General features: G+C 34.5%; 1 protein-coding gene across 8 annotated transcripts in view; it reads left to right on the plus strand.

Annotated features, from left to right (window-relative positions):
- Positions 1-24,408, plus strand: part of LOC122022708 (serine/threonine-protein kinase ATM-like) — an 82,154-nt gene that overhangs the window by 44,012 nt on the left and 13,734 nt on the right. For all 8 annotated transcript variants that reach the window (XR_006123066.1, XR_006123067.1, XM_042580776.1 and 5 more), the window contains 11 exons: positions 129-280; positions 364-565; positions 641-688; positions 837-920; positions 3,892-3,975; positions 7,670-7,750; positions 7,880-7,969; positions 8,041-8,103; positions 23,345-23,485; positions 23,553-23,609; positions 23,713-23,772. Coding sequence is in view for 6 of the 8 variants with exons in the window: in XM_042580776.1 (XP_042436710.1) it covers positions 129-280; positions 364-565; positions 641-688; positions 837-920; positions 3,892-3,975; positions 7,670-7,750; positions 7,880-7,969; positions 8,041-8,103; positions 23,345-23,485; positions 23,553-23,609; positions 23,713-23,772 (1,062 nt within the window). In the remaining 2 variants the exon portion in view is untranslated. The remainder of the gene's footprint in view (positions 1-128; positions 281-363; positions 566-640; positions 689-836; positions 921-3,891; positions 3,976-7,669; positions 7,751-7,879; positions 7,970-8,040; positions 8,104-23,344; positions 23,486-23,552; positions 23,610-23,712; positions 23,773-24,408) is intronic.

Genomic DNA, 24,408 nt, shown 5'->3' on the forward strand with positions numbered 1-24,408 from the left:
TTTCTATTATCATCTCAATTGTCTTCTTGAAAAGTTTTATAATGTGACACAATTAACTTTATCCCTGAATTCTATGTTGTGGTTTGCTTAATGCATACTAAATCTTAGTTATTACTAATTGTTAATAGCTTGAAGAAGCAAAACTATTAAGAGCTCAAGGTCAGCATGATATGGCTATCAATCTTGCAAGATACATTGTAGAGAACAACTCCATAGGAGAAAAGATGGCTAACATTTATCGATTGGTTGGGAAGTGGTTGGCTGAAACTAGATCTAGCAAGTAATATTCAGATTTTTTACTTTAGCAATATACTTAATTCTCTCTGTGTAGGAAGAGTTATTTTGTACCTCACTATTATGCAGCTCAAGGATTATCTTAGAACAGTACTTGAAACATTCAGTGGAAGTCACAGAGTTGAGCAAAAGTACAAGTAAGAAATACTTGTCTAGACAATGCCAAAGCTATTACCAGTTAGCACACTATGCAGATGGTCTATTCCAAAGCTATGAAGCAAGACTAGCTTCTAGTGAGTGGCAAGCAGCTCTGCGGTTGAGAAAGCACAAAGTACTTGCTAAAGAATATATTTTCTCTTCTTATTTTCTGCCCTCCTTTCTTTTGCTAAATAATCAATTTGTGCAGACGAGGGAGTTGGATGCACTCATCAAGAGGCTAAAAGGTTCTTCGAAGGTAAGCATACTAGTACTTAGTCTCTCATTCAGCATTCATTTATATAACTTAAATAAATATCCACAATGTTTTGGGAAACATCTAATGTCTGATGAGAAGCATGAAAGAGTTATCAACAAATCCTAAGTCTGTTTAATTCTTTTTTCAGGGTGAGAAAATAGATTACTCAATCAAGATACAAGAGTTGCAAAAACAACTTACAATGGACAGGGAAGAGGCTGAAAAATTGCATGTATTGTATTTCTCCAATAGTTTTGTAATTACCTTTTATTTCTGTTCTCTTGATCCTCTAGTTGTTAGTCTCCTCACCTGAGTGATTAAGTATATTTTCTCTGCATTAAGGTTACTCCATATTAATCTGTCAGCATTAGGATTAATGTACCTTTTTCTTGCATCTGAAAATTATTCCAAGTTAGATTACTTCCAGTTAGATTCCTTTTTGATCAACTTTCATAATTTTTCTTAGATCTAGCTAATAAGTTCCAAAATTGGAGTGCACATTATGTACAAAATAGCATGGCATTGTAGAAAAAGGAATGGTTCGTTTGATGGAGGACATTTAGTAGGGATTCAGCATCACTTATTTATACCTTGTTTTTTATGGAATTCAAATTCGATTTTTTTTTAATTCAGAAAAGTTTTCATTATTTTGGATAAAAATATTATATAACCTAGTAGAAGAGTCTAATGCCTATGGTTTAGATCTGATGAGTTATGTCTAAGGGCTATAAATAAAGTTGTCAATACTACTTTGTTCATCGCTCTTAACTTGGTATTAAAGCAAGCATATTCTCATAGGGCAGGGTTTCCTTTCTCAATTTCATTAGAGGAAGTTATGTGTTTCATATGATGGCGCACCCTATCCTATACCTATCAGTGACAAATAGTAACTTTTCATTTGTTCTTCCACCTTACATTCCACCCACCCACCCACCCATCCCCTCAAGAAAAGAAAAAACCCTCTATGTGTTCCTCTGAAGAACCCTCATCCTTCTTTCAGTTTAAGCATCAATCGATTTAGGGTTTTTTTTTTCTCTTAAACCCACTAGTGTTATCTCATCATCCTTTTCAAATTTTCTCAAGTGGATGATTAGAACCCTAATCTTATTGTTATTATCAATTCATTTCTTTGTTGATTGCAACTTCAAAAGACAGATTAGTGATCTTTGTCTCATCTTTGATTGCCTATTTCTCTCGAGTGGATGATGGAACTTAGAACCTTAATCTCTCTCACACATTGTCATCTCTCAGGGCAATATCAGACTAAGTTTCATCTTGATATTAACTCTTTTTTAGATGCTAGAGTTGCTATTCTATCTACTTTACTTCGTAACCTCACATAAGTAATCTCATTGTCTGGTACTTTAGAATCTTGTTGTATCTTCTGTTTGCAGGACATTCAAGGAAGGAAATAAAGTCCTTAGCATCTTTGCCAACTTCACCAATATAAGATCTCATATATTCCTTCTAGAAATAAAGTCCTTTTAGCCTCATATATCCTTGTAATTCCATTAGTACTTCATTCGTCGGTTTTGTCATTGCTAAAATCTTAGTCTATTTTGTCTTTTTCTTTTTGTGAGGCCTTTTCTGCTTTATGTAACAAGTTTAACATGAATAATATCTATGTTACACCTTGAGGGGATTGAGATATATTAAATTTAGTGTTAAACATACTATCTCATGCCTGAGCTTTAGATAGGATTAGCTTTGATGATATAAATATAAGTTATAAATATACAATAATAATACAAAATTTTGATCCCTAATAACTAACTATATGTATTATACTTATCTTGCTTTTCTCAAACTTGTTTATCAACAATGGGCTGCCTTTCACTTGATAACTGGCTAGTTTTAAAGTGGTGATGATTGATGATAGTTATATTCCTTGGATTCGGTCATAAATTAATTTTTATTTGTTTATCGATGAACATTGTGTAAAAATTGTTATCATATACAATATTTTTTCTTTTCCTTTCATTGTTAGTTTTTGTTTCCATATATTTGTTGTTTAAAATGAAACCATATTTTGATAACTTGATCTGATTAGAGTTCAAAGTATAAGGGCTACAGGAAAAATTAAAGAAATTTGTAATCATTGTAACTAGAAATCAGTAGTAATTGAGAAATTTCAGTATTACTCACGGTAGTCTTTTATAGAGAGTAATGGTAGGATAATATCTGTGTAGCTATGAGTTAAGACTAACATGGCTTCTTATTGCCATTAATGGCTTCCATTTTTGTAATCTACAAGGGCCACATAGATTCACAAATTTGTAAAATGAGGCCCCTTGTTCGCCTGCATTGAGGTTCATCCTGCTCTGGTCACAGTGATTGGCATGAAAGACTCAATCCTCGCATACATTGGATTTGCCTCATAAAGCTAATAACTAAATGACTATTGCTTGAGATGAACACAGACTAGTATGCTCTATCAAAATTTGCCATAATTTTTTTACCTTAAACTCTTGAACAAGCATTGATTTAGGCTAAAATCTCACCATGTTCGATTCTGATGCATTTTTAATCAATGAAGTGCTTATTGTGACCAGAGCACTTCATTGGTGTTGCCATACATTGGGGTTCATTCTGATGCATTTTTTAATCAATGAAGTGCTAAAATCTCACCATGTTTGATTCTGATGCATTTTTTAATCCATGAACCTTTAACCTTCCAAAAGATTAGCAACTAATGAACTAAAAAACACTCCTATTTGAACTGATTTTTTGAGTCTCCTGTTGCTTAAGATCTTCATTGGTGTTGAGATGCCCCAATCCTTGTCAACTACTCGTCTGATTTGCTGGATGTTCCATTAACATATTTCATGGTAATCCTGCACAACATTTTGCATGGAAATAAAAGTAAATTAAATTAAAAATATAATAGAAAAATGATATGAACTCATCTATCTCATCCAACTTTGGTCGTGTTTGAAATTATGAATGTCTTGAGATGCTATACTTCTTTTCCTTCTTTTCTTGTTGCATGCTTTATATCATGGTGCTCAAGATTTTACAGGAACTTGTAATCTGTGAAGTGCTTGACTTTATGGATAAATGTAATTTTTTCATAAATAAATTCTTCAGCTTTGAAGTCCTAATTCCATCTCTCTTGATTTTGATGGGCTTGATTTTGTTTTTTAGCTATTACAGTGTCACAATTCTGTGAAGGTGATCTAATCATCTCAAACTCTTTATTGTAGGATGACAGAGAGAACTTCCTTAGCCTCGCTTTAGAGGGATACCGGCGTTGTCTTGTTATAGGTGGCAAATATGATATGACAGTGGTAAGAATGAAGTCTCTGAGTGGGTCTAACTATGCAATTTAAAATGGTGCTGCTTAATGGTTCAACTTGACAAGTTTTGAAATGACTTCTTTAGTGGAGCTCTGTTCTTTCTTCCCTTGTGAGCCAATAAACTTAGATAACTGTTATCTCCTGCAATCCCTCTTCTATCCCATGCTTGTTAAGTCCACATCTTCTCTCCTTTACATTTAGTGAGATGGAGGGGTGCTCTGAAGATGGAGAAAATTCAACAATCCAGTAACTGCTTAGAGTTTCATAAATTCCTAGTATTAGATGATTCCAAGTTGTTATTCATTGCTAAAGGCTGCTTCTCTACTTGCTAAACAATTACAGCTGTCTATGGAAGCAAAGTAGTAGTGAATGTCATATCCTTAGAGCACTCATTTTAGCTATGTACACACCCATTATCATGCCACATATGCCAGTATCATACGATGTTATAGAGATGCTAGACAATGCTCATAACAAGTCCTTAGATGATTATCACACAAGCATAATGAAAATAATGTCCCAATATGAAGTTTAAGGAAAAAAAATGGAATAAAATCTGCAACAAGTTATTTCTCAAGACATTCAAAATTGCAGGAGACTAGATGCACAGAAAATCAAAAGCAAACCATAAACGTTGTGCAAAACTTCAATCCGTAGTTGTGTTGTCTCTAAGTTATGGTAACAATAGTACTCTTGAAACTTGTCCGATGCTAAGATTAGAGGATAATATAAGTAGCAATAGTTGCAAAATATGTATTTTCCAGAACACTAGTAGGAACACCTTTCGTAAATTGTCAAATAATAAGATTAGATAAAAAAAGATGAACTAAGGTGAATAAGCTAATCCATCTCTCAAGTTTATCCATCTCTACATGAATGTTAAACTTTGTTAGAAATTTCTATATTTAAATTTCAAGTGGGAAACTCTTGCTTGAACAAAGGACATTCCACCCATATTGAAGCAAAAGGGTTGCTTCGACCACTAGGTCAGGCTCTATCAAACAAAAGGAGTAACTTTTATGGTTAGGTATACAATTTTCTCTCCGAACCCAAAGGGCATGCTTGCTAGTTGTGTCAAAGTACCCAATCATCCGGAACCTATTGTCCTATAGTTTCCTGCCAATGGCATAACTTGCATCATAATATCATATGATAGGTATGTTACCAAGTAGTTTTTGATGTCAACCAAAGGAGAACTAGTTACTAGCATGCCTTGTCAAGTTATTTCATAATGCTTCTATCAACTAAAATTGAGACAATATTCTATTCGTGTAAATGTACTAATACATAAAGGAATGGAATATATTTACAGTTCAATTTTCTAATTATGGAGTGCATAAGAAATACACAATGAACCAAAAAGGTCAAAGAAGGGGTTGGCTTGTTTTAACCAAAGTTAACCCATTACAAAATCACTAAAATTGGTCCATTCAGAACTTCACACCTTGATCAGATCAACCAAGTCACTAAGATTGGTTGGTATGTGACTTCATACCTTCGTTTGATCAACCGTAGGATACTCATTTTACTCTCAACGTCAGCCATCATCAATCACACCACAAAATCTTTTCTCGACAATAGGTTCAACCCTACATATCAATCATCTACTATGATGATCAATATTTAACTTCAATTGATATAAACATACTCGCAATTTTATTGCTGCCATAACCACAAGTACAGATTCATGGTTGTACTCATGATTGTATTGACAAAACCACTCCTACTTTCCTTTGATAATTGAAACTCCTATGCCCAGGATCTCAAAGGAGCTACTATCACGGATAGAATTATAATGATATTTTTTTGCCTATGGTTGAATAGGATTTGTACTGATTTAATAAAGTCAATACATCCAATAAGATCAATACAATTCAATTGGTAATTATAATAAACTAAAAAAATTGTCATATTTCTAAGTTATTGAAATTAGACATGTTTTTTGTAAATAAATTTGAATTATATCATTTGTATATTTACATCATTAAGATTTTAATCAATGTTTTGCTGATTAAATTAGGGAATAATCTCTTTCTTGTAATATATGTTGTCATCTTTTTGTTGTGACATTTTTATTGAGTAGGTGGTCTCAATGTCATTAAAATAGTTTAACATAATACTCTTCTATTATTCTCATATGTACATTCCTAAGTTTTTATGGTGTCAATTGATGCCATTTTCTAAAATTTGGCTTTGCCATGCATGATCTCATAATGTATCATTTCGACTTAATGTATTGGATGAGACAAACTTACTTTGGATTGCTACCATGAAGCTTAGCTTCTCACTTTGATACTTGCCATACTCTAATTTCCAATTCTACATGACAGGTGCAACATACACATAATAACAAATATATGAATGTTTTCCTCTCCATGATACTGCGCCATCTCACCCTAGGAACACAATCAACACAAAGGTAGCACATGGCCCATTAAGGTTGATCACCTCACCTATAGTAAATGTTCAGGGTCAAGTCGTATAACAACAACAACCAAGCCTTTTTCCTATCAGGTAGGGTCAGCTATATGATTCCTCTTAATCCATTGGGCTCGATCCCCTATTATATCCTTATTAATTTAAAATAGATTTTTTTTTTCTATTTTATCAATGCTAATCAATTCTTCTTTGGTCTCCATCTTCCTTATTAATTGCATATTTGTCATGGTTTCATATTGCCTAATTGGGATATTTATTAGACACTTAGTGTCTATATCATCTTAATTCTTAAGTGTGTCTCGCGTTTTCCTTCAATAGGCGCAATCTTCTTAAGCGTGTCTCGTGTTTTCCTTCAATAGGCGCAATCTTCTTAAGCGTGTCTCTCAGAGTATTCCTTCAATAGGCGTAATCTTGACTACTCTTTAATATTCTTGTTTCTTTTCTTGTCTTTCTTCGTATGTCTGCACATCAACTAAGTAAGGTTGGTTATATGTGTCAAGTTGTACTAATGAATGTTATAGTGTAGATCATCAATACAGTCTCACATACCTTATTCATGCCACTCAATCCATGCGTAGGAGCAAGGATTCTACCAATAATCATGATGACATTATCGTTAACACAACTCAATCCAACACGGAACTTCCTTGATGTCAAATTCGAGCACAAGTCCTAACCTATGTTGCTACGACTCACTATGCTGAGAAAGAGACACATGACTCATCCTCAACCTCTCTTCTCATATCTTGATGCAAAACTTCTCATTTAAATCTTTAATCCTCATAATGGGAACAAGCTAACCTCAACCAGATGCCTAGCATGGCCACCTCAAGGCACATTCCTCCAAAAGGACTCAGGTGCACTTTACATATTTGTCTTATTTTTTAGGACAATCCTGTTTGCTCCTCTCAATGGCAGATCTTGGCCACGTGATACATCTCAATACTCGGTAGTCGTTCTCATACTCAATCCTCTTTGTGACTGCAGTAGTCTTATGAAATATTATGAACATGGCAGCACGGTACTAGTGATGTCTTTTCATAGTCTTTGTTATCTTAATTTGTTAGTTTTAATGAATGTTTCGGTTTTCCTTGTAGAAGCAATGGATGTGGATGTTTTTTGTTGCACAGATTAATATGCTTGTGGTTTCTTACATGGATTGGTTTGCAATGTTGCATGTTGTGTTAGTTTATTAATCATAATACATGTATTGTTTGATTTTAATAGTGAGAGTTACACACTCCAGGTATTTCGTCTTGTTTCCTTGTGGTTCAACTTCTACTCGAGAAATAATGTTGTCGACGAGATGATTAGTACAGTGAAGGAGGTAAGATCTATGGCTGTTTTTTTTCCACTGTACTATTGGAGTTAATATGACTCAATGGTAGAGTCTTCATCCATCATAATTTTCTGCTGAGTTATTCTTTATAGCACATTTGTTTTTCGGTCTTTACAGGTTCAATCATACAAATTTATACCACTGGTTTATCAGATTGCTTCAAGACTTGGTATCTATAAAGATGGACAAAGCTCAACCAGTTTCCAGGTTTTTTAGGATATTCCTCTATTTTTAGAAGTATTGTTTTTATTAAACTCGTGAAGCCCCGATATGTGCAGATTGCTTTGGTTTCTCTTGTAAGGAAAATGGCTATAGATCATCCATACCATACTATTTTCCAGGTAAATAATGTTTATTTAACATAGCTATTCCATTATAAATCTAGCTTTACAAGTAAATTTATATTTGCATGCCGCATTTGATGGATCAGAGTAACTAATTGGGCTAGCAATTGGATATGTTCAAGCTGATAGGCCTAGTAATTGGACGTGTTCTAACTGTCTGAGTGTGCTTACCTTCTGCAAGTATCACTGATTGGTCTAGTAATTAGTAATGCGGTGTGAAAAATCGTGTTGCAAAAGCCACAAACTCCCAATTCATATAAGGAAATTATTCATTAATTGACATTGGATCCTAACCAGATTTAAAATAAGGCCAAGTTGACTAAAAAATGTTTATCATATCTCTACAATTATAATCGACTTTTAAAAGGTCTAATTTATGTCTAATTACTATAACTATTAGTTAAAAAGATTTGTCAAATTTTAAAATTGTAAATTCTCAATTTTTGAACTATGTTGTTCTCCTGATCAAGGAGAAATGACTTTGTACAAGTTAGCACTTTCTTTGGTTATTTCCAAACATAAGTAATGATTGTCACATGAAATTTGTGAGAATGGTTTATTTATTATCGTTTCTTTGGCTACCTTTCAAAGAATGAGAAATTGGTGGTCCAAAGAATGATATACTGGCAGGATCTTCATCTTTGCTTTATTTCTCTTCCTTTTTAATTGTTTTGTCTTGTGAGTCAAAAAAAATATTACTTCCAATCAAGGAATCAAATGTTGTTCCGTGCCGCCCGACACAGACAGTTTTTACCGTTCCGCCAAGCGGTCGAAACCGTTACAGGAGGCGTCCTTGTCTCGAGAGTCGCGGACGCCTCTGGCGGTGCCGGAGGAGAAGCGGGACGTCTTCGACGACGCTGGAGGAGTCGCGAGACGCCTCCGGCGGCGCTTGAAGCGTCCCGCGATGCCTTCGGCACTAAAGACGTCGCGCGAAGTCTTCTGCGGCGTCAAAGGCGTCATTGGGCGAACCTGCCGGCGTCATCGGAGGCCCCCGCAGCGATTGCGGGTGAGCGATCCATGCGATTGCATTTTTTTTCTTTTTACGATAAATAATTATTTTATTTAATTAATTTAAACAATTCCTAAGATGTGTGATATTTCGAACAGGCTTTTATAAATCCTAATTAAATTATCCTAATAAAATATATAAAAAATATATTTAAAATAAATTTAATAAATTTTATTAATTAATATTTTGTTTTTTTAAATGTTTTAAATTCCATTTAAAAATTTCTAATGTTTTTTTAATATTTTGTATTATTTTAAATTTCATTTAAAATTAAAAAAAATCTTTATAAATTCTAAAATTTTTTAAAAAATCTAATAAACAATATTTATATTCTGATATTTTTTTATTATTTTATATTTTTTACTTGATATTTTTTTCTATTTAAAATATATATTATTTAATTAATAATTAATTAAATGAATAAATAGTTAATTTATATAATTATTGTTATATATAAAGTAATATCTTATTATTATAGATCGATCCATTTTAATTCGAGTTATTGATATATCAATTTTATTTAAATAAAACTATTTTTAATTATTTTTTCTAACAAGGTTAAATTGTTCAATAATTGAGAACTTATACAAAATCAATATACAATTTATTTTTATATACACTATAAACATATTTATTTTATAATTATTATATATAAATAAAAAATACCGAAACTATATCGGCACGATACGATACGATACCGAAACTGTATCGTTCCGGTCAGACCAAAACCTTTTAAACGTTGCTTCCAATCTAGAGGTTCTATTCTAGAGGTAAAAGTGCACTTTGTAGCTAGCCCCCCAAGAGACATAGTGAAAGCACAAAGTCTAAGACTTGAATGTCTCCTAGTAATTTAGCATATTCTCTTATTTGAAATTGAACTATTGTTTAAATAAATTGGTAAATTAAATAGACGTGCATTAGGCTTGATATTCCTCACCGTTAGAATGAATATAAATGCTTTTGTAGGAATCCTAATGGAATTTCTAGGAAAAATGAATGCATACGTTATTCTATATTGTCTTTTAGTTTACAAAGTGCATCAACATATTTTTTATAATAATCATTACTTATCTCAATCTTCTCCTAGTACCAACCTACATCTCTTGCTTACACACGATAAAACTCTTAATTTGGTGAATAGAAATAGATAAGGAATCAAAAACAAGATTTAAACTTAGGAGGTACTATAAATTGACAAAATTTTAGTTGTTTTACTGATATAAGGAATTTTATCAATTTTTGTTCATATCTTGTGCTTTCTTTTAATTTAGTTGGTTCTTTTGAGTTTAAGGTAGTGTGATAATCATATATTTGGATTCTAGTTTATAATATGTAAACTAGTTCTTAAATGTTGTGACTTACCAGAGGGTTTTGCTGAAGACTTAGTAAAAGATAGCGAGGAGAGTTGTCATTGTTGTGCGTCTAGAGGGGGTGAACAACATTTAAGCTGAAAAATAAAACTCATTTCTTTTGCTTTCATTAGTGCAAGGCTAAACTTATCTCTTGTCAATTATGTTTGGAGTACACACAATAAAAATAATAAACACAAAAAAATATTTTGCTAACTCAAAGGTATAATGTGGTTTGGACCCTAATGTCCTACTCTACTCTACAATCTGACAATCTGGATTAAGCTTGAAATACCCACAATTAAAGAGACTCCTAAGAGAGGTGAAGAAACATTGCACAAAATCTTTTTGGAAATATGAAATAAGCATGAGGAAGATATTACTAGACACGAGCACTAGAAGCCCTCGAATGAGTACGGAGAAGCGAATACTTATTGTGTATGAGTCGTGTATTCAATTTTCCCTTTCACCCCTATTTATATTCGTGGAAAGTCAAACTATCGTAATTTAGAATATTACTATCCTAATTTAAAAGATTCTAATATTTTGCTACAGCTATTAATATCTTGTATTTATAGTCATTCCATGTAATTAGTTATCAATCATGTAATTAGTTGTCAATTTCCTATAAATTAGAATCTGAAATTAGGTATTTTTTTTACGTCTTACGTCATATTTATACTACTCTTATCTATGAATAAGATGATCTTTTCCTCACAAAATTTCATGGTATCAAAGCCAAGACTAAACTAGAAGTTGCCATCTCTCTATCCAAGTCACTGCAACATCTTTCTCAGTTTAAAACTTTTGCCTCATAATCCATGGCCTATTCCAACCAAACCTCCAGCGATTCATCTGCCACAAACACTCATGTTTCTTCGAATATACCAATCAGTTCCGAACCCCAGTCGACTCCTCCCTTGCCCTTAACATTGATCACAGACTCAATGGCCACAATTATCTTCAATGGCCCAGTCCATGACGATGCTTGTGGCCGGCCATGGTCACGATGACTATCTCATAGGGCCAGCTGTCAAACCTATTGCTGGTGATCCAAAAATTAGAAATTGGAGAATAGAAAACAACCTTGCCATGTCATGGCTTATCAGTTCCATGATCACCAAAATAAGAGGAAACTTTCTCCTCTACTCATCAACAAAAGAAATTTGGGATGCTGTCTGGGAAACATTCTCAACCACCATGGAGTTATTCCACATCGAAAGCACTCTCCAAGACCTACGCCAAGTAGACCAATCAGTCACTACCTTCTTCTCCACATTAACAAGGCTTTGGCAACAATTAGATCATTTTGAATCCCATGAGTGAAAGTGCACCAACGATGCCTACATACTTCAAGAAAATCATTGAAACTAAACGGCATTTATATTTTTTATGGGACTTGACCAGTCTCTCGATGAAGTGTGTGGCCGAATCCTTGGCATGAAACCTCTCCCTAATCTTCAAGTGGTATTTTTTGAAGTCTGTCGTGAAGAAAGCTGGAAAAGGATCATGATGGGCACTCCAACCAAGACACATTTGTCTGATTCTTCTGCCTTTAGCCACTGCCACAAAGGAATTCACATCTCTCGTTGCAAGAAAGCAACCTCCAAACCCTGCTGCACAAAGAGAACATCCACAATGTGAACATTGTGAGAAACCGAGCCACCATAAGGAGACTTGGGATTTGCACAACAAACCTACAAATTGGAAGCCTACACGAAAGTATGAGCATCGAGGCAATACTACTACTGTTGATGCACCAAAAACATCTCCCTTTATTAAGGAACAGATGGGTGCTCTCAAGCAAATCACTGCCAATACAGCAACCTTCGTGGAGCAGGGTGCAACCAATGATGATTCTCTAGGTATTGAACATTTTGCCTTTCATGTAACAAATCAACACCCAACCTCCTCTTGGATAGTTGACTTTGGTGCCTCCGACCATGTGACAGGTGATAGAAGATTATTTACTACATTTGTTTCATACTATGATTCTCAGACTGTACACATAACTAATGAATCAAGATCCAAAGTCGTTGGAATGGGGACTATACGTCTGACACCCACTCTTTCCCTTCAAGCTATATTATATGTCCTAGAATTAGATTGTAACTTAAGTAAACTTAATTACGACCTCAATTGTGAGACTAAATTTTTTGCACAATCTTTTTTTTTCATACATTGGATTTTGGGAAGATGATTGGCAGTGTTGAATTCTGTTTCGGGTTATATCTCATTGGTACACAACTCAACTCTCAGTGTCAGTTTGTCAAGAATCTCAAGTCTTGTTTTCATTCCAATAAAGATAGTGACATTATGTTATGGCACTATCGATTAGGTCATCCAAACTTTATGTTCCTAAAGCATCTATTTGCATCACTATTTATTAATAAAAAATTAAATTGATTTCAGTGTGATGTTTGCCAACTCTCTAAACATATTCGTACACATATTCACCTATTCCATATAATCCATCTCATCCTTTTCCCCTTATTCACGGGGATATTAGGGGCCCCAATAAAATACCAAATCTCATTGGCGCTTGTTGGTTCTTACTATTTGAAGATTAACACAAACGATATAGGCAGCCAAATATGTGGTGTAAGAATACTTTTTTTGTATATACATTTAACATAGTATAACCCTACACTATATATACAAATTTTATTTCCATGATTCACAATCCTAGTCATAATTAGTAGACACACCATAAGGAATAAAATATTAATCAAATATTCTTATATTAATTGAATATATTATTTCCTTTTCTACACTCCCCCTCAAGTTGGAGCAAAGATATATATCATGCCCAACTTGCAAATGAAATCTTCGAACTTGGGTTTGAAATGACTCTTTGTTAAGGCATCGACAATCTGTTGTTTAGATGTAACAAAAGGCATACAAATTATTCCTCCTTCGAGCTTTTCTTTGATGAAATGCATGTCAACTTCTATATGCTTTGTACGATCATGTTGTATTGGATTATTCACAAATGCTAATTGTTGACTTATTGTCACAGAATAGCTTCATTGGCGCTTCCCAATTTAACTTCGACTCTTCAAGAACTAGCTTTAGCCATAGTAACTCACATACACCATTCGCTATAGCTCTGAGCTTAGCTTCTGCACTACTACGAGCCACAATAGTTTGTTTTTTATTTCTCCATGATACAAGATTACCCTGTAGAAAAGTACAATATCCTGAAGTAGACCTCCTGTTAGAAATAAAACCTACCCAATCTGCATATGTATATGCCTCTATGCTTCTCTGGTTGTTCTTTTGGAACAATAAACCTTTTCTCGGAGAGCTCTTTAAATATCTCAAAATCTTGTAGACAACATCCATGTGTTCCTCGTGCGGTGAATGCAGGTCTTGTATGAGAAAGGTATATAAGTTTACCTACAAGACGTTGATATCTTTCTTTCTCAATGTTGGCTCCTTTAGATATTTCATTTAGCTTGCATCCACTCATTCTTGTTTCCTTTAGTAGGTCTAGAACATATTTTCATTAGGATACATAGATTCCCTTTCTTGATCTAGCAACTTCTATTCCTAGGAAATACCTCAAGAGTCCCGAATCTTTTATCTCAAATTCTAAGGCAAGACAACCTTTCAAACGGGTTATTTCATCTTCTTCATTTCTTGTGAGTATATTATTTCATCAATATTCACAATCAAGATTGCCATCTTTCCTTCTCTTCTATGGTATGCTTCACAAACATTGTGTGATCGGATTGCCCCTGAATATAACCTCGCTTTACAGATTTCGAGAATTTTTCAAACCAAGCCCGTGGTGACTATTCTAATCCATACAAAGACTTCTTTAATCTGTAGATTTTTTCCCCAAATTGTTTTTCAAAGCCTGGAGGTGAATCCATAAACACTTCTTCTTTCAATCCTCCATTCAGGAATGCATTTTTTACATCCATCTGATATAGGGGCCAATTAAGATTTGCAACCGAGGAAAGTAGTATTCTGACAGTATTCAGTTTTGTGATTGGCGCAAAGGTTTCCTGATAGTCAATTCCATATGTTTGTGTAAAACCCTTAGCTACAAGTCTTGCTTTAAAATGTTCCAACGATCCATCTGAATTAAGTTTCACAGTAAATACCCATTTGCATCCCATTGTATGTTTTCCCTCTGGTAAGGGCATTATTTCCCTTGTTCCACTTTTGTTAAGTACATTCATCTCATCAAGGACAGCTTTCTTCCATTTTGGAACACTTAGAGTCTCCTGTATAGTCTTAGGAACATCCACACTTTGTAATTGAGAGATAAAACTTGAATAAGAAGTAGATAAATTTTTGTAAGACACATGATTTGAGAGTGGGTGTTGAGTGCAAGTTCTAACACCTTTCCTAAGTGCAATAGGAAGTTCTAATGACATAGAGGAGTCGGGTACAATTCCTGGATTTAGATTCAAATGAGTTTGGACTTTAGATTCAGATGTTTGGTCGTGTGGAGTTGTGGAGTCTTGCTTACTTTGGGGTTGTCTCCTTTTGTAAACTTACCCAACCACTTATCATCATCAACTCATACTCGAGTATCAAGATTCTGCTCAAACAAGGTGTAGCAATTTTGGTACTAAATTCAAATTTTGAATTTCCTTCTACATTCTCTAATTCTAAATCAAACAACGAGTCTTCCAACTTACTCTCCCCTAGAAGAGGAGTGCTGAAAAATGTTTAGATTCAAAGAATGTAACATCCATAGACACAAAAAAGGTTTTGGAATGGAGTTCAAAATATTTATACCCCTTCTGGGTAGGGGAATATCCTAGAAACACACATTTGATAGCACGATGGTTTAGTTTATCACGATTATGATGATGTGCATGGACAAAGGCTACACAACCAAACACTTTTGAGAGGTAAATCAGAATATAAGTGAGACGTGGGAAAATAATTTTTAAAAATGGTTAAGGGTGATTTGAAGTTCAACACTCTTGAAGACATTCTATTAATCAAATATGTAGCAGTGATAATAGCTTCTCCCCATAAGTATTTAGGTACATTGGTCGTGAACATGAGTGACCTAGCTACTTCTAGGTGTCTATTCTTCGTTTCTGCTACCCCATTCTGTTGTGGTGTTTGAGTGGATGAATTATACATTGTTGTTGAAAAAATTGACCTAGAATTGTTAAAATATTCTATCCCGTTATCACTTCTGAACACTTGAATTTTCTCATGAAATTGTGTTTCAATCATCATGAATTTTTTTTTGAAAACTTGTCTAGCTTTTGATTTATCAACAAGTAAATACACCCAACTTAAACAAGTGTGATCATTAATAAAAGTGATAAACCATTGTTTTTTTTTTTTTGAAAGAGTTGCTATTTTGAATGGTCCCCACACATCACTATGAATAAGGGCAAAAAGTTTCGATGATTGATATCGATGAACAGGAAAAGATGCGCGATGCTGCTTTGCAAATTGACAAATATCACATTGAAAATCAGAAAGGTTTGTATTGTCAAATAACTTCGGAAACAAATGCTTCAAATAATAAAAATTCGAGTGTCCTAATCTACGATGCCACATAATTATGTCATCGCTACTAGAACTAGAGTTTGATATGATAGTGGATTGCTGGGCTTGTCTACATAAGTGACTTCCTTCCTCAAAGTAATAAAGCCTCCACTCTCCTTAGCACTGCCTATCGTCCTCCCCGAGTCCAAATCCTGAAGTACACAAGAATTTGAGGAAAACTTAACTAAACCCTTTAAATCACGAGTTAATTTGCTAATAGGAATCAAATTACAAGAAAGATTTGGAACATGTAAAATATTTTGGAGAATCAAGGTTTGAGAGATGACAATATACTCTTTTCAGCAATAGCAGATAAAGAACCATCAGCTATTTTAATTGTTTTTATTTCCAACACTAGGGATATAGGAATGGAACAACCTGGAGGATCCTGTCATGTGATCAGTGACACTTGAATCTATTATCCAAGGACATATAGATATGGTTGAAGCATTGAAACAAGCAGATTGCAAGTACCTTTTTGTACTATTGAACAAGATGGAGTAGATTGTGAAAAAGGTGTGGATTGAAAAAGCTTATACAGTTGTTCTATTTGTTCCTTACTGAAAGAGGTCCCCGAGGATTTTTCAGAACTGTTTTGTTCTTCCGGTCTAGATTGATAAGCTCTTGAACCTCTACTGCCTTTTTGTTTGAAAGATTTTGGTTTCTAGTTAGGTGGCTTGCCATGTAAGTCTCAACATGTTTCAGTGGGCTTTTTAAAGTGTTCACACACAATTTCTGCCTTTCTTGGCTGTCGGTTTAGAGGTGCGGTAGAAAATTTTTTGCTTAACAGTGCTGAGTTTTCTGAAATAGGTAGTGCCTTCCAAGGTTTAAAATTTCGACCCGTGCCGAGGTTTCGGTCTCAGACCGGAACGATACGGTTTCGGTATCGTATCGTGCCGTGCCGATACAGTTTCGATATTTTTTTATTAATATATAGTAATTATTAGATAGATATGTTTATTGTATATAATTTTAAAATAAATTGTATATTGAACAACTTAATATGGTTAAAAATAATAATTAAATATAATTTTCTTTAAAGATGTATTAATTACTCGAATTAAAATTGATACATCATAATTATATAAATTGATTGTTTATTCATTTAATTAATTATTAATTTAAATCTTATATATTTAAAATGGTAAAAAAATTAAAATATAAATTAAACAGCAAAATAATAATAATAATAAATTATTAGAATATAAATATGATTTATTAGATTTTTTTATTTTTTTTAAAAAAAATTTAAATAAATTTAAAACAGTAAGTAGATTTTTTTTAATATCAATTAAGTTTTTTTATTTTTTTTTTAAATTTTAAATATAGGGATAATTTAATTAGGGTTTATAAAAGGCTATTTAAAATATCCCACTTAGGAATTGTTTAATTAATTAAAAAAATTTCTTTTGTAACAGTCCGCCCGAGCCCGATCCCGCGATCCCGATCTCGCGATCGCGATCGCGCGCTGCGGAGGCGACGGAAGCGTCACGCGACGCTTCCTGCCGCGGCGGAAGCGTCGCGCGACGCTTCTGGCCACGGAAGCGTCGCGCGACGCCTCCACCGCCACCGGAAGAGTCCTGCGACGCTTCCGGTGGCAACGAAATTTGTTCTCCTCATGTGCCGGTTTCGGTTCGTCGCCGGAACGGTAAATTTCGCCTGTTTCGGGCGGCACGGCTCGGCACTTCAAACCTTGGTGCCTTCTCACTCAACATGATTTTCCTTCTGCCTTCTTCCCTCCTTCAGCGAACACTTCACTTGATGATGACAAAGGATTTCTGCCCAGAATTCTTCCCCTAACTTCATCCAATTCACGATTAAGCCCCGCTAAAAACACATAAACTCGGTCACTTTCCATACGCTTGTGATACTTCATGCTATCTTTTTTGCACTCCCATTTATCATCATAGCATAAGTTCAGCTCTTGCCACAGCCCTTTCATTTCATTATAGTACTCTATGACAGTTTTTTCTCCTTGTCTAGACTGCCAGAGTCTAGTCTTCAAATCAAATATCTGGGATGAGTTCTCCAAATCAGTTTCACGAACAGTCTCCCATACCTCTTTTGCAATGGGTAGGAAGAAATATGTCTTTCCAATTGAAGGTTCTATTGAGTTGACAAGCCACGTGATTACCATGGAGTTCTCAGATTTCCAACTTTTCCACTTTGGATCGTCTTTGTCTGGTGCTGCGACTTCTCCCGTCAGGTAACCCAAATGCCCTTTTTTTGTCGATTACAAGCTTGATTGACTGAGCCCACTCCAAGTAATTTTTGCCATTCAATTTGTGGATGGTCAATTGAATTGAGGAGCTTTCGAATCCAGCAATATTCGTAGGAAATATGTTTGGTGTTATAGCACCTTTCGCACCATCACTCATGCCTGAAGACATTGTATTTTGGTCCTCGTTCGATTTGGATATGCTCGTCTCCTTTTTCCCGTTTATGCAGAAGCCTAAGCTCTAATATCATGAAGATTAACACAAACGATATAGGTAGCCAAATATGTGGTGTAAAACTACTTTTTTTTTGTATATACATTTTAACATAGTGCAACCCTACACTATATATACAAATTTTATTTCCATGTATTCACAATCCTAGCCATAATTAGTAGACACACCATAAGGAATAAAATATCAATCAAATATTCTTATATTAATTGAATATATTATTTCCTTTTCTACACTATTAGTTGATAATCATACCCAAATAAGTTGGACATTCCTCATGAAAGATAAATCTGAAACCACCAACATTTTTAAAAACTTTCATGTAATGATTAAGAACTAATTTAAGATAGATATACAAGTTTTCAAGTTTGACAATGCTCGTGACTTTTAAATTCCAATCTAGGCCCATATCTAAATGACCATGGCATTGTACATCAAAGTTCTTGTGTGGACACTTCACAACAAAATGGGGTTGCTGAACGCAAAAATCGCCGCATATTAGGAGTAGCCCAATCCCTGATGTTTTAAGCTAATCCCTAAAAAATTATGGGGTGAAGTTGTTCTTACGACAACCTATTTGATAAATAGGATGCCTTCTCGTGCCATCAACTTCCAAACACCACTCCAAGCCCTTGTCCACCTATACCCAAACTCTCATCTTGTTTTAAAAATTCCGTAAACATCTTTGGTTGTCATGTCTTTGTCCATGTCTACTCGCATAACAGAAGTAAACTTAATGTGCGTGCAATTAAATGCATGTTCATTGGGTACTCGAATAAAAAGAGCTACAAATGCTTCTCGCCTACGACCAATAAATTCTACATTACCATGATGTCACCTTTTTTGAAAGACGCCCATTCTTCTCCAATTCTGAAATTTAGGAGGAGATTCGTACACTTGAATCTCAAAATTGGAATTGGTCCTCTCTCATTGACACTCTACCGCATGTGTATGAGCCACCTTTTGACAATCAACCACCTCATTTGGTTGACCAACCTCAGTCTTCTGACAGTCAACCCGTCATCTCAATCTTCCAGATAAGTCCATTAAAGTTTACAAGAGGAGAAACTCTTGGAACAGACCGAGCACAATCAGGAATCAACTCTGAATCCAATAATACATGAAATAACGCAGGTTGAACCAACGACTAGTCCACAGTTAGAGCCCATGGATTCTGAATCACTAAATAATCCTATCTCTAATTTGGATCTACTAATTGCTCTTCGAAAAAGTACCAAATCCTGTACAATGCATTCAATTCAGAATTATTTGTCATATGCTAGTCTATCACAGAAGTCTAGGATTTTTGTGTCGACCCTAGACAGAATCTAGATTCCTAGAGATGTATTGGAAGCCCTTCAAAGTCCTACATGGCATGTTGTCCTTGAAGAATATCGGGCTCTAATGAAAAATGAGACTTGGGTGCTCACACCACTACCACCTCGAGAGAGAGATGTTGGATGTAAGTGGATTTTCTCCGTGAAACTGAAGACAAATGGAAGTGTTGATCGATTTAAGGCATGTCTAATAGCAAGAGGATTCACATAGTCCTATGAGATTGACTATCATGAGACCTTTGCTCTAGTTGCCAAGTTTAATATCGTGAGAGTTCTCCTATCTTGTGTGGTAAATCAAGAGTGACCAATATGCTGGATGTGAAAAATGCATTCCTGAATGGAGACTTAGTTGAAGAAGTATATATGGAGATTCCATCAGGATTTGAGAATGGTCAGACAAGAGGGAAATGCGTAAACTCAAGAAATCTTTGTATGAACTCAAGTAGGCACCGCGGGCATGGTTCGAGAGGTTTTCCAAGGTCCTGAAGCTGGATGACTATTATCAATTCCAAGCCGATCACACATTGTTTGGTAAGCACGCCTCCAATGGTAAGGGTGACCATTCTAATTGTATACGTCGATGATATACAACTCATAGGAGTTAATGAACAGGAAATAAAAAGACTTAAAACTGTCATATCCAAAGAATTTGAGGTGAAGGACCTAGGACTTCTTAGATATTTTCTTAGTATGGAAGTCGGTAGATCACGTCAAGGAATATTTGTTTCTCAAATACATGTTAGTCTTGCTTTGTGAAACTGGTATGAGTGGTTGTCGTCCATCGGAAACTCCTATGGATCCTAATGTCAAATTAAAGGCTAGAACAGAAGAAACTATTGATAGGGAGCAATATTAGCACGCCTCCAATGGTAAGGGTGACCATTCTAATTGTATACGTCGATGATATACAACTCATAGGAGTTAATGAAGAGGAAACAAAAAGACTTAAAACTATCATATCCAAAGAATTTGAGGTGAAGGACCTAGGACTTCTTAGATATTTTCTTAGTATGGAAGTCGGTAGATCACGTCAAGGAATATTTGTTTCTCAGTGTAAATACATGTTAGTCTTGCTTTGTGAAACTCGTATGAGTTGTTGTCGTCCATCGGAAACTCCTATGGATCCTAATGTCAAATTGAAGGCTAGAACAGAAGAAACTATTGATAGGGAGCAATATTAGCGCCTAGTAGGTAAATTGATTTACCTCACTCACACTCAACTAGATATCAGTTATACAGGGAGTCGTGTCAGTCTGTTCCTCACCAATCCTTCGGTTGATTACTTGAATGTTGTTCATCGAATCTTAAGATACTTGAAGGGAGATCCTGGAAAAGGACTTTAAAAAAAACAACAAATTGATTTGTGGAAATCTTTACAGATGCTGACTGAGTAGATCTAAGAGTGATCGAAAGTCAACATCTGATTATTGTTCATTTATGTGGAAAAATTTAGTCACTTGGCTCAGTAAGAAACAGTTAGTGGTTGCTCGTAGTAGTACTGAGGTAGAACTTCGAGCCTTAGCTCAAGGCGTTTGTGAAGGAATATGATTAAAACGATTGCTAAAAGAGCTTAAAATCAGCTTCCAAGGTCCTATACAGGTGTATGGCAATGGCTAAGAATCCTATCTAACATGATTGATCAAAATAAAATCAATTGATATTTTCTCAATGAGAAGATACAAGATAAGATTGTGTTGATGAACTATGTTCCCTCTCATCAACAAGTTGCGGATATTCTCACCAAGGTTGTGTTCGGACCCAACTTCAGTGAACTTAATGTCAGATTCGGCTTAATGAGTATCTATTGCAAGTGTGGAAAGTCAAATTATCCTAATTTAGAAGATTCTAATATTCTGTTACAACTGTTAAGATCTTATATTTATAGTTATTCCCCGTAATTAGTTATCAATTAGTAATTAGTTGTCAATTTTCTATAAATTAGAATTTGTAATTAGGTGTTTATTTTATGTAATACCTCATGTATTTATACTGCTCTTATCTAATATGATAATCTTTTCCTCTCAAAACTTCAATATTAACGAAAGTGAATTCAAACAAAGCATAAAATAGCTCATTTGAATAACTTCTAGGTTAAATTAGTCAACTTGAATATGCAAGCAACTAAGAATAAATATCTAAAAAAGGTAATTGCCTAAGTCAACTAAGTTTTCATCCAATTGATTGATAACATTTCAGGTGACTCATTATGCATCCAATCAACTGAATTGGATAAGATCACTAGCCTATTTGCAAATGACTTATGATTTTAGTTGACTTTTCGAGAATTAAGTCAGCTTGAACCATATTCATGGGACTGATACCATGACAATCGACTAAGCTAACCAATATAGCAGGCTTATATTGTTTAATTGTCACATGGGTCGATTTAATTGGTATTTCATTCTGCTCAAATCAAACAAAGACTGCTCGAGCATAAGATTCTAGTGGACTAAGCAGTTGATTTAGCATACCAATTAACTAAGATAAAACATGACTCAATCTCATTGTAAGTTGCAATCCTTCAAGACCATGCTCATATTTAGACTACAACTTAGAACTCATCTTCCCACGCTGAAGGCTTTGAGAGCCTATTTAACTTGAAATCATGAACCCAAAGATTACAAATCATACAATCTCTTCTAGTTCACTTTCTTCCTATTGTCATAGTTTTACATTGTCCCAGAGTTCTAAAGGGCAGGGGACTCATACCATGATCAAATCACTATCTTCCAGCTATCTTCCAGATTTTGTAGGTTGCAAACTTGAAGAAGAGTGGGATAAGAGAGGAGAGGGAAAACTCGCTCCTATAGGGTTTGGGAACTCATACCTTGATCAAATGACTATCTTCCAGCTATCTTCCAGATTTTGCAGGTTGCAAACTTGAAGAAGAGTGGGATAAGAGAGTAGACGGAAAACTCACACCTATAGGGTTTGGGAACTCATACCTTGATCAAATCAAGAATTTAGCTCTCATTCCATTCTATGCAACATGAGTAATCACACTGCTCAGAACTCAAACTTTGATGCGCCAAAGAAGGAAAATAATATTAACTGAAAAATCAAATTTTAGCCTATTTTATTTTAAAAATTATATCCAACTTTTCAAGGTCTAATTTATCTCTAGTAACTATAAGTTTAGCAACTATAAGTTTAGCAACTCTTAGAAATTAAGAAATAAATAATATATTTTTAAAAAAAATTTGGAATTGATCCTCAAATTTTGAACTACGTCAATTGGACTTCTACAAACTTGAGATTTAACTCTGTGAAAATGATTCTTGCATTTGGTCATGAATTTATATATTCCTTTGATGGCTTTTTATTTATTTTATAGACTAGCAATATCAAGCTATGCAAATGTGTTCGTTAACTCTTTTACTTGTCTTTTTTTAGCAAGATTCAAAGGAAAAACATTTTTTTAGTATTTGTTGATATTCCCTACAGTTTGTCTAGATGCTTCTTTAATTTCTATGGATGTTTATCTAGAATTGCTTCTCCATATTAAACTAAGTTTTGCAGTATAAAGCTAGATCATCCTTGAACTTCCGTTTCTTGTTCAAGCAGCTTCTTGCTTTAGCAAATGGGGACCGTGTAAAAGACAAGCAAAGGAGTAGAAACTCATTTGTTGTAGACATGGACAAAAAACTTGCAGCAGAGAATCTCTTGAATGAGTTACTGACATTTCATGGAGCTCTTATAAGACAGGTACTTTTCACTTTAGGTATCATGTATCCATTTGTATTACATAATTGATATATTTTTTGTATTATAGATGAAACAATTAGTTGAGATTTACATCAAACTTGCTGAATTGGAGACAAAAAAAGAGGTCAGTCATACTTCTTCACAATTTATATATTTAGTATTTTTATTGCCTTAATTTTAACATTGATAATACACGCTGAAACTTTCTTGCAAATATTCTTGAACAGGAGACTAATAGGAGAGTACCGTTACCCAGAGAAATCCGAAATATTCGTCAGCTAGAACTTGTAAGGGTGACAATGATTTCCTTAGTTTTAGAATTTCAGCACATGTTATTCATAACCTACAAACGCCATGCTGTTAATTCTTTTGCTGACAACTTCCATGGATTTAGATTAGTTTTTTTATTTTGTTGCTTCTTATAATTTTTCACAGCAAAAATAGTCTCCAATGTTTTTGCTTGCTAACAATTTGAACAGAGCAGACCTTATATGGTCAATGATTGTTGAACTGAATTATTTGTCAATTTGGCTGTCAGGTTTTAGACTCTAGCAATCCACCACCTTGCTCCCACTTTGAATGTAGCGTTATTGGATAAAATTCATAACTTCAAAAGCTTAACATATTACACTTCTAACATTATTTTAGCATAAGCTACTAGTAATACGGATGACAACAATGATGGGCATATGCCTTATATGTCTGATTTCCTTCTGTTATCACTTATCCAGGGAAGCTCTTTTCTCATCTTATAAGCCAGTTCCACTAGCAATAATGAAAAAATGGTATAATCAATCTTTTAGCCGGATACTAATGACTCAAATGGAGCATATTTCCTTCAGTCATTCAGAGAAAACTATCTTGAAAGTTGAAATACTATCAAACACTAAAACTGGGCATTCTGTAAGTTGCACAAGTTTCAT

The sequence above is a fragment of the Zingiber officinale genome, chromosome 9B (assembly GCF_018446385.1).
Source record: "Zingiber officinale cultivar Zhangliang chromosome 9B, Zo_v1.1, whole genome shotgun sequence".
NCBI lineage: Eukaryota > Viridiplantae > Streptophyta > Magnoliopsida > Zingiberales > Zingiberaceae > Zingiber > Zingiber officinale.